An 11947-nucleotide genomic window follows, 5' to 3' on the forward strand; every position below is an offset into this window, starting at 1 on the left:
ACTCATAATGCATGTCTCGAATCCTTGTCTAATCCTTACTAAATCTTTATGACTGCTTTATTAAGTTTTAGTAAGTATAAGACAAGGATTAGACCCACGAGGAGCCACTGTTCAGTAGTAAGAGAGCAATATGCACGCAATCAAAGGCATTTGTTTTTAGTTTTCCAAATACATAGTTGTATTGATTCCTCACTTACTGATACGCTTTTGAGCAAGAAACGAGACAGGAAGCTGTTTCTGGGTTTAAAGAAAATTACTTCCTTTGTTCTCGTTTCGGAAGTGAGAAAAAGCTCACAAGAATGTAAAAAAAAATAATAAACAGTGGTGGAAGAAATAATAGAAACTTTTTACTTTGACCAGTTTTGGCTATATTACTTTGTTCATTCGATGTTTAATATTTTTGTATAAAAGTCTAGCGCAATATATAACACACACCATTTCAAAGTAGGGCAAATTGAGAGAGCAAAATGTGATAGAGAGCTGCAAATTTCTGATGGAAAAATTTTAACTAGCGAAAATTTGCAAGTAAGAAAATCACATGATCACAAACATATCGCGCCCTAACCGCCAAAAAAGCGTAAGCGACACTTTTTCCCATTTTTTTAATTTTTTGTTTTTTTTTTATGCAGAAATGTTTCTTGATAATCTACATATATGCGGTTCTGAATCAAAAATAAAATTTTGAAAAAAATGTCGCTGTGTTTGTAAATATACAAAAAAAAAATATGGTGTTTGTTCGGAGCAGATTATCTATTTTTGTATGCGTCATCATGTGGTATCACAAATATTTTCAAGAAAAATAACTTATTCATTCGATATAATTAATTTGTATTTTAAAAAGGTTTTCCTTATCCAAAAGTATTCAATTGTATAAAATTCCAAATCGGGGGAAATGTACCAAGCAGAAAATAAATTTTTAATATTTTTATTAAGTTTGTACCACGATTGTTTATTAGGAAAAATTGAATTCAATTTTCAATTTTTCCTAATCAACAATCGTGGTACAAAGCTCAATAAAAATATTAAAAATAAAATGTTAACAAGCCACAATAACATTGACAAATACAGAAAATAAATTGCCAAATGAACCACCAGTGGGAACTTGAGGTCATCAGCTGTTTCAAAGTTTGCAAGTTTTTGCAAATTATGCGTTCTCGCACTTCTGTGGATATTTTGTCTCTTTGAGAGCGAATACTGCAAAATTCTCAGGGTTTTTGCTGCTGGATAATTGGAGTTGTTCATCACAGTCGTTACCACCTCAATGACAACCTAACTGTTCAGAGTGATAAGTGTATGGAATGGACCCAAGTTGTTTCTTTCACGCTCCTCTTTCTATTACTATACGCGGTCCTTCTATAAAATTGGTTTGAGTTATTACGTGGCCTGTTACTTTAAGAGCTTTAACTGAGAAAGCTTTAGAAGTTTCTTCGTTTAGTAAGAAATAATAAAAATTAAGAATTAATGGGATTTGGCTTATCATATCCGGTTAAATGGGAAGCTATACTTCACTCGAAAAAAGTTTATCTCAAAAAACAAATAAAAAATTTCGAAATAAATATTAGTACATATTTTTAATCAAACTGTAATTTTGTAACGAACTAAAAATTTGAAAACTTTAATCGTAGATACGGTTAAGCAGTAAAGAATTTATGTGAAATTTACTGTTATTTCTAGAACACACTCAATGCACCATTTCGAAATCTTTTGCACAAATAAAATCGAAATCTAAAAGGAAACTTTACTAAATATGTAATGCTAGCAATTTGATAACTTACATACTAGTTGTTTATAGTATATAAATTCATATTAATGTATTTGCATACAAATGTATTTATCTATGTATGTATTCATGTGCACTCAACATTTTCTTTCGAATTGAAATTAAATACTTTTCCGATGTAAAAACTTAGCTTAGCTTAGCATAATTTCTGATCTATACACCAAAACTGATTATACTTGGAAGAAAATATCTGTGTTTGAACTTGCATATATGTATGTATGTATATAAGATTCTTCATAACAATAATAAAGTGAATATATGTGTGTACGTATGTATGTGCGTTAGTAGGAGAAATTTCTGCAGGACTTTATTGTTAAAATGTTATTGAATATATACATACGAACACGTATACATACATCTGTAGATAAATTTTTGAAATTATTATGAATAATTATCGCCCTTAAAAATAAGGTTAAAAGGAAACAAATATGTATAACGGGATTTACAAACAAATATGCATCTTACAAATATACCTAAGTACACGGCATTTTAAATAATCATTTAGGAACGAAATAATTTATTGGAGAAACGGCATTTAAATAGCACATAAACTGAGCTTCTTTTGATTGCTAAAAGTGTTCTTACACGATATGTTTTTGCATGTGCACAGGCCACTTTTTACATATGGAAATGCCAGCATATCGTGTAAAGGCAAATTAGATTTGTTGTTGTATTGATTAAAAAACCTAAGGTGCGCCTACATACAAACATAAACACAGGCAAAAATATATATTTACGTATGTACATAAGTGCATTGGTAATTATTTTTATGAAGTATTTTTTTAATTATTTACTACCCCACAATAAAAAAATGTCGCTTTCTTTTACAATGGAATTTTTCTGAGCATTGGTCCGGGTCGGGTAGTGGGATGTGGTAGCGTGACCCTCGGAAAGTAACTAGCTCGTGCGGTGTCTCCCTGGAACTTAGAGGACTTGGTATCTATCGTATTATTATAAACGAGTCTACCTTACCAGCCAAGTATTTGTAATTTCAAAACTTTAACACCTGATTTAGTCCTTACAGTACACTAACCCCTAGTACCCGGTGAGTACAAAATTAACCTTCACACACATTTTCAGTATTGACTTATATATGTATATATATATATATATCGTCGATATTTTTGCAAAACCACCCATCGACCAGTTGCAAATTTGAGTGCCGTAAGATAGGCGGTTTTGCAAAAACATCGTCGATATACATATATATTAGACTAATATTAGAAATGACTTCTTCCATATAACCAATGCCAGATCGAAGATTTATTAGGCTTCTTTTGAGTAGCTTTTACGAAAAGTTTCTTTGCCATACTTACTATTTAAAAAGAATTTTAGCCAAAGATTTTTGGTTTTTGGTTAAATAAATCATATATTTCAAAGAAATTTTTATTCATTTTGAAGATAAATCTAATTTGTGGAAAGTGAAGTAAAACGAAGTAAAATGAAGGGAAGGCTTCTAAAGTGAAGTGAAAAACTTCAATTGAAGGGACAGCGGCAGCACTGGTCAGAGCAGCCTGGATGACATTTAGGAAATAATTTTGGTACAGTTTAAAATGCATTACTGGATTCGAACCGAACTTTTAGTTTTCTTTTACTAAAACAGATACCATCAATGCAATGAATTTTTCAGTAAAATACCGTTTTTATTTTTTTATATATAGATAATATGAGAATGACTAAACAAAATTTTTAAATAGTCTCCTCTGGTTCTCTCTGGTGCTCCATATTTGGCTTATGTTTTTATGTTGTTTAGCTCTTTTTTTTACACACTAACACTTACATTTCATATGTCGTCATTTCATATGAATAAAAAAAATATACAAATTTTTAAAATTACACCAATACCATACATTGAATGTTTAATCGAAAATAATGGAAATGCATCCCCAAAAAAATATATATGTAAATCAAAAAGTTTGTATTAGTATTACGTATGTAAATCGTATTAGCAAACGAAAACTATGCAAAGTGAATTGTGATCAAAAATCGGAAACATAAACAAGATATTAGATTGAATAATGAAATATTTGTATTAAACTTTCAATGCATACATATGCATATTGTATTTAAGTATGTACTTAAGTATATGTAAGTACTTCGGTAGAAAAATTACACATAACGATTCGATTAAAATTTTCATTAAAAAAAAATTGAAATCGGAACACATACATATGTATGGCTCATTTTTTTCGTAACAAGAAATAAATTATTGTTATTGTTAATTAATTATTATTGATAAGTCATTATTTAGTTAATATAGGTATGTCAGTCAGTACATATGTATATATGTATGTATGTAGATAAGAAAATCGAGACAAAATGCAAATAAGTAAAGTAAAGCCACGAGCATAGCAGCAAATTCCGTTTATACCAATTAAAGCAATTTTTCAAATAAAAATATAGATTTCGGGCAATTGTTAACTGCGCACAATGGTAGTAAAGCCAAAAAAGCTGGCCAAAAGCCAAACAAACAAAAAAAAAACGAAAGATAGATTTTTTTTTTTTTTTAATTTTAGACACTCATAACCGATAAAGTACTACGCTTTGACGCAGTCACGGCCTTAGAGTAGAAATCCACAAAAGGCTTTTCTAGGTGTCCGCCGTAGGTTTTCAGGCTTTCAGCACTTCATTCAGCTATAAGGCCAGTATGCAGCCCTCAATAAAACATACGTACGTAAGTACTTTTAATTATGTGGAAATTAATTGGAAATACATTTCTTTGGTTGGTTAAATTTACAAAAATGTAGAGGATTCTGCAAAATTTAGCTGAAGAAGGTACTATTGCAATGTTCAAAATAAACCAGCAGCAAAGAGATGAGGAATAAAAAATTAACACAATCTATGTATTTGCGTAGAGTTTCCTAATTATTTAAAGCCCGGTTATGCAAGACTTGGACTTGAATTGGCTTACCTAGAAACTTAGAAACGATTAGTCTGCGGGTCGCCTATTACCATTTCTCTTTGTTTTGATTCTCAGCACTTGGACTTGTACACGTAAATTGCAAACATTTAATTTGATTTGGTTTAAAATCAAATACAAAATTATAATTAAAATAAATGTATTTACGCACTTAAACTGTAATTGTTTTTTATTTTATTTTCAGTCCTTATTTTAAAGTTTGTTTTTCGATTACCAGATGAATTTCATTTATACAAAAAATCGTATTTGTGTAGCAAATTTGGAGGAGTTTTAATAAAAATATGTGAAATATTATATGGCAGCATAATTCTCTCACGGCTTTCTTTGCACTACATAGAAACTTAACTTAGAAATCAAAAATCTATAGTTCTCCAAGTTTTTAAGTGAAGTTGTTTTTTTGTGCAACAAGTCAAGTCTAGGTCCTGCATAACCAAGCTTTTACTCTCAGTGTTCCTCCCTACAGAGGATAGAAGACCGAGAAATCAGTTAAAAATATTCTTATTTATATATACATATCTCATGAAAAAAAAAGACCTTATGAAGGTTCAATAAATTTTCCAAAATATGTTCACCAATACTAAATCTGCCATTTTGATAAAGCTGACGTGGAATCATAATTTGGAACATTCTAGATATAAAATTTTAGGCAGATTTAACGACCTTTTAAATGTTTGCCATATTGTATCCGCCATTTTGGATTTTGAGAAGTTGCTAAAAATGGTAGAACTCTAAGGAAATCTTTATATTTTGGCCAGCTTTTTTAAATTTTCCGACCACTCTGCTTTTGTATCGTTTAAATAAAGGAACAAAATACGTATGTAGGTACATAAAATGCAAAAACAAAAATACTTCACATAACTTACAAATATGTACGGGTTAGGGAGAGGAAAGAGAGAAGTTAGAAGTCGAAAATTCTGTAATTTAAATCAAATTTGGTTATCTTATGTATTATGAAGCTAAATAGCTTACAAATTATAAAAAAATGTATGTGAGTTGTAAAATGAAAAAAAAACCGGATAATTCGATGGAGTACCTAAGGCAAATGTGAAAATGTTTATTAAATGTCCATAATTTATAAAATAAAACAAAAATATTAATCAATAAAGGCAAAGTCAGAAAAATATTAACTACGTTAAAGTCTTTGTTTTAAAGGGATTGGTAAGTAAATATGATGCACTGTAATAAGGCCAGTCTGCCGATAAGTCTGATGCCGCTTTTTCACATCATATTCCGAAGTTAAGCCATTTTCATTCAATGAGTAAATTTTGCTACTTCTCGATGGACAAAAATTTGAACCTTCTGTCTTTCTTTATTCTTTTACTTGCTCAGGCACCTTAACAGTTATAAGCGACATCGAAAAAAATATCATTATCTAATTTGTATGTTTTTGTTTTTATCCTTTTCATCAAACTTAATAATTATTTCATGAGATCCATGTTTGCTCGCAAAATAATACTTACTTGTTGAGTTTTATTTTGCTATCAATAAATAACACCTACTTCTAAAAGAGTCTAATTTTTCGTTTAGGAAATAATGCTTCCTCATAGGAAATGACGCCCGAAAAAACACAACAAAACGACTGGTTTTTGCTGAAAACAGGTCCCAAAATGACAACATTTTGCGCCACCGCCTTTGGCCTGAAAACTAAGGTCAGTGATTTTTAAGTAAAGCTTACGAAATAACTATTATTTTTGAAAAATAAATAAAAGTCAATCAATAAGTTTCATTTTTTGAAAGCTAAATAAAATTCAACAAACAAATGTTATTTTGCGAGCAAACATACACTGAGAAAATGATATGGGCAAAACGCAAGTATTCAAAATAAATTGTAAAACAAGATTTATTAATATAATTTTTGCTCATACAAAGTAACAAATGCAATATTTGTATTTACGACTTTAAGACGAAACATTCGCAAAACAAAAACGAACCTTTTAATATATTCGGACTGAGGAGAACAAACGAAATAAAAAAATAACGCCAAAAATGTGTATTTTCAAACCTAAAATGAAACATTTTAGAACATTTTCCCTACGAATTGTACTTCGACAAAATTTTCAACAAGCAAAGTAAAACGAGACCCTTTTAAAATAAAAACAAATATCTTTTTTAGTCAATTAAATATGAAAAAGATATAAAACTAAAACGTTTTGTATTAAAATATAAAGCTACTTATTATTAAAAACATTTCATTTCTTAGCATTATTTGTCGAAAAAATTTGTGCATATAAAAAATTTACTTTAAGCTTCTATAGTTTTGCTTCTTCAAGAAGGCGCTGAAGTAATCACCTAAATTAAATGGGCTTAGCTGAGACGGTGAACTCCTTTGGTCGAAAAAAAAACTTTGATAAGAGTTACATATACACTTACAAAAACCAATTCTTTTGGGTTATTAAATAATAATTCACATAAGTTTATTTATTGTAAATAACAGTTCGAAGCAAAAGCAGAAGAACAAGCTTGGATGAAATGCAAGAACATCTCAGGTATATAATAGTTGCGTACCAGATGGTTCACGATTTGCAGGTTTTTGCAGGAAGCTGTTCAAGGTGGCAACCTTCCACTAAGGTTTATTAATGTCGTTTTTAAAAGTAAAACGCTAAATACAAATTTTAAAACGAAAATTTCTTTGTAGAGCTCTTGAAATATTTAATTCTTAAATTTTATGAAGATAAAAATTATAAAATTTAGGTTTATTGCACGAATGAATAGATCTGTAGAAGATGGTAATTTTATATACTATATCATATATTTCCGAACACTCCTTCATGATGATTTATTTGAAACAAATTTGCATCCATAACAGTCATAGAAAAACTTACGAATTCGGGATTTGTCTTCTCCTAGTACCAAGTCAGGCGCGTTAAATTGTCGTTTTATTTAATAAATATGATATATCACCATTATCGTAGTTCCGCCAACGGCTCGATTCGAGCGCAGAGTACATAAGCGGTAGAAACGATATTAACACCGCCTTTTGTTGATGAATTGATTTCGTGCTTTTATTTAAAAAGTGATATAAATAAAACCCGTTGAAATTGCGATAGTTATCTTTATTCAACGAATCGAGTTATCTCATAAATGATAAATAATAATGTGAGGGTGGAAAATATGAATTATCCTTTTATGTTCCGTCTGCAACGCTCGCCTAGGTAATGCGTTATGCTATCCAACTAATCCCATTTTCTAAATTCTGCACCTTCAGGCGGTTTAATATCAACTTTATCCTTGGACACTTCTTGCCAATTAGTGCTTAACACAGTACCACCAGACTCAGAGAATGACTTATTCATGGCCTTTTGAACTTCGGGTGATGATGTGGAATAAATTTTCTTAAACAGCCGGTTCAACGCCTCTTCACTCTTTGAGTCCTCTTCCTCAGACTTTTCCACTTCTTTTGCTAAACTGTCCCAGTCTTTTTTGTGAATTGGTGGGGGAGCAGCTGTAGGCGGAGGCAGCTCCTTCTTCTCCAAGCTATCCCATCGTTCGCCAACCTTTTTGCTCAGCGTTATTTCTACCTTAGTTGAGTATGCTTTGTGCGACGATTTACTGACATCAACTGGGCGGTAAAGCTGTAAGTCAAGCTCATAACCATCGGCTGTCATGTGCAGACGCTCCGGCTCAACATCCACTTTGTAGTTCTTGGAGACGGCATCCTTCAGCATGACGGTTACCACCACCTTCGTGTCCGACTGATACCAATCGTGGCGCACAGACATTCTCTTTTAGCGCTGCCCTTATAGGTAAGTATCGCAAAACTGCAAATATGTAAATCTTGTTGTGATGCAAAATATTGCAGATTGTTATTTATTGGGTTTATAAAATACAATGGATTTGACAGCTGTTCCACAGCTGTTTTGATTTTCTAGAACAAGAAACTGTTCGGAAAGCTTTTAGTACATAATTAAATGGAAATGCAGGAATTTTTGTGGAATGCGCTACCGGAAATTAATGGAATGCACTACCGGAAGTACAAGGTGATATGCTTTCTTTGTTTTAGACCAAAACGTACTTTAACGTAAATAGTAATCATAACTTTTATAGGCAACTTTACAAAAATGGAAACAAAATCATAACGAAACTTAAAAAAATTATCAGAATCGGAAGCTTTTTGACACAAAAAGGTTGAAAAGAGAGTAAAAGTTCGTTGTGTTTCAGGTGTCAAGCGGTCGGAGAGGAAAGTTCTTTATGCTCCTTTAGCCAGAGCTGTAAATAGGAAAAAAACAAACAGAGTTGATCACAAATTGAGCCAGATTTCTATTAGTATCACATCGATGTTGAATTTGCGCAACTTTTCTTTTTCCAAATAATGTAAAATAATAAATGAAATCTCGATCGGAAATCACTGAAACGGAGCTAGCAACTGTATAGACCCTGTCACACGGTCAGTATTAATTGACGTGATCCAAGTATCGCGATATTTATAGCATGCAGTATTGATGGATAAAATTAGCTCTGATCCAGTACTCCATGAACTTACAGGATTTTACACGAACTTGCAGGAAGTTGCAGGAAAAATGTTCCTGTACTCCGAAATCCTGTAAATGAGAGCGACTTTTGGAGAGTTGTGTAGAGAATGAAGTTGCAAGATTTTACCCGAACTTTTTCTTCTGGTAAAATCACGAAAAGTGTCAAGCAATCACTGGTTGACGTTTTTACAAGAAAAATGGTTTGTTTGTTCCCGTACTTTTTGTTGTTACTCACATTTTACTCTCACTTCAGAGAGTAATTTTACTGTTTGACAGTTTTACAGGATTTTTCACGAAAAGTATTGGATCAGAGCTATTTTGAAGTCTATATCGCGGATCGCAATACCGTCAATAAATATTGAACGTGTAGCACTTTCAAAACGTGATCCAACATTTCGTCAGTACATCTTTTACTCTCATAAAGCGAACATCAGCTCTGCCTTCGCTCTCGGGGCTTAAAATCTTTCAAAACAAATTTTAATTAACATTGGAAATTTTAAATAATTGTAGAATGCATTATCTGTAACTTATACGTACAAAATAAAAATATTTTCTTGCGTCATAATAAGCATTCAGCACAAAAATTATGCAAATACTGACGCGATAAATATTGAACATGTAGTATTCGTGCGCGATCCATCAATTCATCAATATTGATCGCGATCCAAACATCGTGATAATGACTGACCGTGTGACAGAGCCCTTAGAAATTTTGCGATATGCATCGCGATCCATCAATATTGCATGCTACACCGTCACTAAATATCGCGATACTTGGATCACGTCAATAAATACTGACCGTGTGACAGGGCCCAACGAGTGAAAACCATCGATAGTGCTTACAAAACCACCAATGTTTTTGATAGTCAAAAACCATCGATACTATCGATAGTGCAATCGATAGTTTTCCAGCTGTGGACCGGCTGGCAAAGCGGATTCCGCAAACAACAAATTTCAGCGAATTGCGCCAAGATCTGGGAAGATGGCGCGGAAAATAGCTTCAGTTTCAAAAACTGTCATTTCGAAGTTGGTCGCTGAACAGAAAAGGGGTCTGTGATTTCAAACAATTTGCTGTAAACAAAAAGTTGGTAGTGTAGTGACTTTGCTTTCTATTTCTATAACAATTATTGATTTTTTTCTTTGTAATAGATGTCTGCCGAAGCACTGAAGAAAAAATTGGAGGAAACCGAATTACCCGAACCAAAGAAAATGAAGGTTGATTCAAAGTGCGTGTTGCGGTTCGCAAAGCTGACTGAACATGCTTTAGAACCAGTGCGTGGGTCGGCGCGCGCGGCTGGTCTAGACCTACGCAGTGCCTATGATCTGCTGGTGCCAGCACGCGGTAAGGCAATTGTGAAAACTGATTTACAAGTACAAGTGCCTGAGGGATCTTACGGCCGGGTCGCTCCACGTTCGGGACTGGCTGTTAAGAACTTCATAGATGTTGGTGCCGGTGTCGTAGACGAGGACTACCGTGGAAACTTGGGCGTTGTGCTTTTCAATCATTCAGATGCTGACTTCGAGGTGAAACGTGGCGATCGCATTGCACAATTTATTTGTGAGCGCATTTTCTATCCTGAACTGGAGGAAGTAGATAAACTTGATGCTACTGAACGTGGAACTGGTGGTTTCGGTTCGACTGGAATAAAGGAGGTATCTGCCAAAAATGGTAATGGCGCCGCTCCAATGGAAGCTGAGGATGGGAAACCTTCAGAAGATACTTCGAAAGAGCCTGAATCTAAAGTTGATAGTGTCGAAGTTGCAGAAAGTAAAGAAGTTGCCAAAGAATCTACAACCAATGAAAAGGTGTCGGAAGTTGCCAATGGAAGTACCGCTGTTGCCACTGCCTAAACGTGATGGATGTCCTTATTTGTCTCAGTCCAAAAGTCATTATTAGTTCGTAAGAAACGCGTTGTTCCATTCATTAAAATTCATACCCATGTACTTAGCCGTAAAAATGTGCTTTCATTGTCGAACTAGTTTTATACATAAGTTGGAAATTCCCGAAATGCATGAGGGTATGTTTTCAAAGTTGTTTGTTTTATTGTATGGTAGATGCCAAGATAAAAACTTTCAGGCAAACTTATAAATGCATAATAAGGCGAGGCGAGAGTACAAATGTTGCCAAAGTCCAGTGCAAATATGCAGGGCTTAGGCGTTGGTTGATGCCGTGTAAAAGCCTCTAGTGACTCGATTTATGTTTGGTTGTTTGGACCATCTAGCCAATTTCTGGACTTGTGCTCAGTCCAATCGGCAAATTATGAAAATGTTTGGTACATTGTAACGCCAAGTGTGCGCAACCACGGTTAGATGCCAGTTTTCAACGAGGTTGTGGAAGTTTGCATTTACTTCTAGTGCGGTTTAGACAAAAAAAGGCAAGCTTTGTATTTTGATATTTAGGAATTCACACATCCATTATTGAAGAATTTTAGAAGGAATTCATATATGTTGTTTATTTATTTATTTATTTATTTAATCAAATGGAATAAATCCTTACTGACTATAAAACAAGAGAGCTTATATACTACCTAAAATAATTAAGTAGGACAAAACGAACTGTTCCAAATGAGAGAGACGGGTCATATTCAGAGAGCTCATTTAGCTCAGAAAGGGTTCTGAACAAAGGCGAGAATTTTACATAGTTAGTTTTAGGAAATCCCAGGTAGAATAAAGAAACACGCCGCAGATTATGAGACGGGACGTTTAATGCTAACTTATCCAGAAGATTAGGACAATCGACTGTGCCCTCCAATATTTTGGCCACAAAAGAGGCTGCTA

General features: G+C 33.2%; 2 protein-coding genes and 1 long non-coding RNA gene across 5 annotated transcripts; 1 reads left to right on the top strand and 2 right to left on the bottom strand.

The window, feature by feature from the left end:
• On the bottom strand, positions 1 to 10073 carry LOC108366173 (uncharacterized). The gene is made up of 3 exons (XR_001848056.1): positions 9987 to 10073; positions 9575 to 9576; positions 1 to 15 (listed from the first exon to the last, which is right to left on the bottom strand). It is a non-coding gene; the product is annotated as an uncharacterized LOC108366173 (long non-coding RNA).
• Positions 7733 to 8598, bottom strand: Sgt1 (suppressor of G2 allele of skp1). Its single transcript, XM_017620450.1, has one exon. The coding sequence runs from the start codon at positions 8417 to 8419 to the stop codon at positions 7874 to 7876; it is 546 nt and encodes a 181-aa protein (XP_017475939.1). The 5' UTR covers positions 8420 to 8598; the 3' UTR covers positions 7733 to 7873.
• dUTPase (Deoxyuridine triphosphatase) lies at positions 10068 to 11217 on the top strand. Of its 3 annotated transcripts, none has more exons than XM_017620415.1 (2): positions 10068 to 10253; positions 10319 to 11168. In XM_017620415.1, exon 2 carries the CDS (start codon positions 10319 to 10321, stop codon positions 11018 to 11020), a length of 702 nt encoding a protein of 233 aa, XP_017475904.1. In that variant the 5' UTR covers positions 10068 to 10253; the 3' UTR covers positions 11021 to 11168. The 3 variants fall into 3 exon arrangements, with proteins under 3 accessions (XP_017475904.1, XP_017475912.1, XP_017475918.1); XM_017620423.1 differs by having other exon boundaries at positions 10125 to 10257; positions 10319 to 11176; XM_017620429.1 differs by having other exon boundaries at positions 10169 to 10260; positions 10319 to 11217.
• Positions 11218 to 11947: the final 730 nt, after the last annotated feature.

The sequence above is a fragment of the Rhagoletis zephyria genome, unplaced genomic scaffold (genome assembly GCF_001687245.7).
Source record: "Rhagoletis zephyria isolate East Lansing unplaced genomic scaffold, Rhagoletis_zephyria_1.1 Rzeph_scaffold_00038, whole genome shotgun sequence".
Lineage (NCBI taxonomy): Eukaryota > Metazoa > Arthropoda > Insecta > Diptera > Tephritidae > Rhagoletis > Rhagoletis zephyria.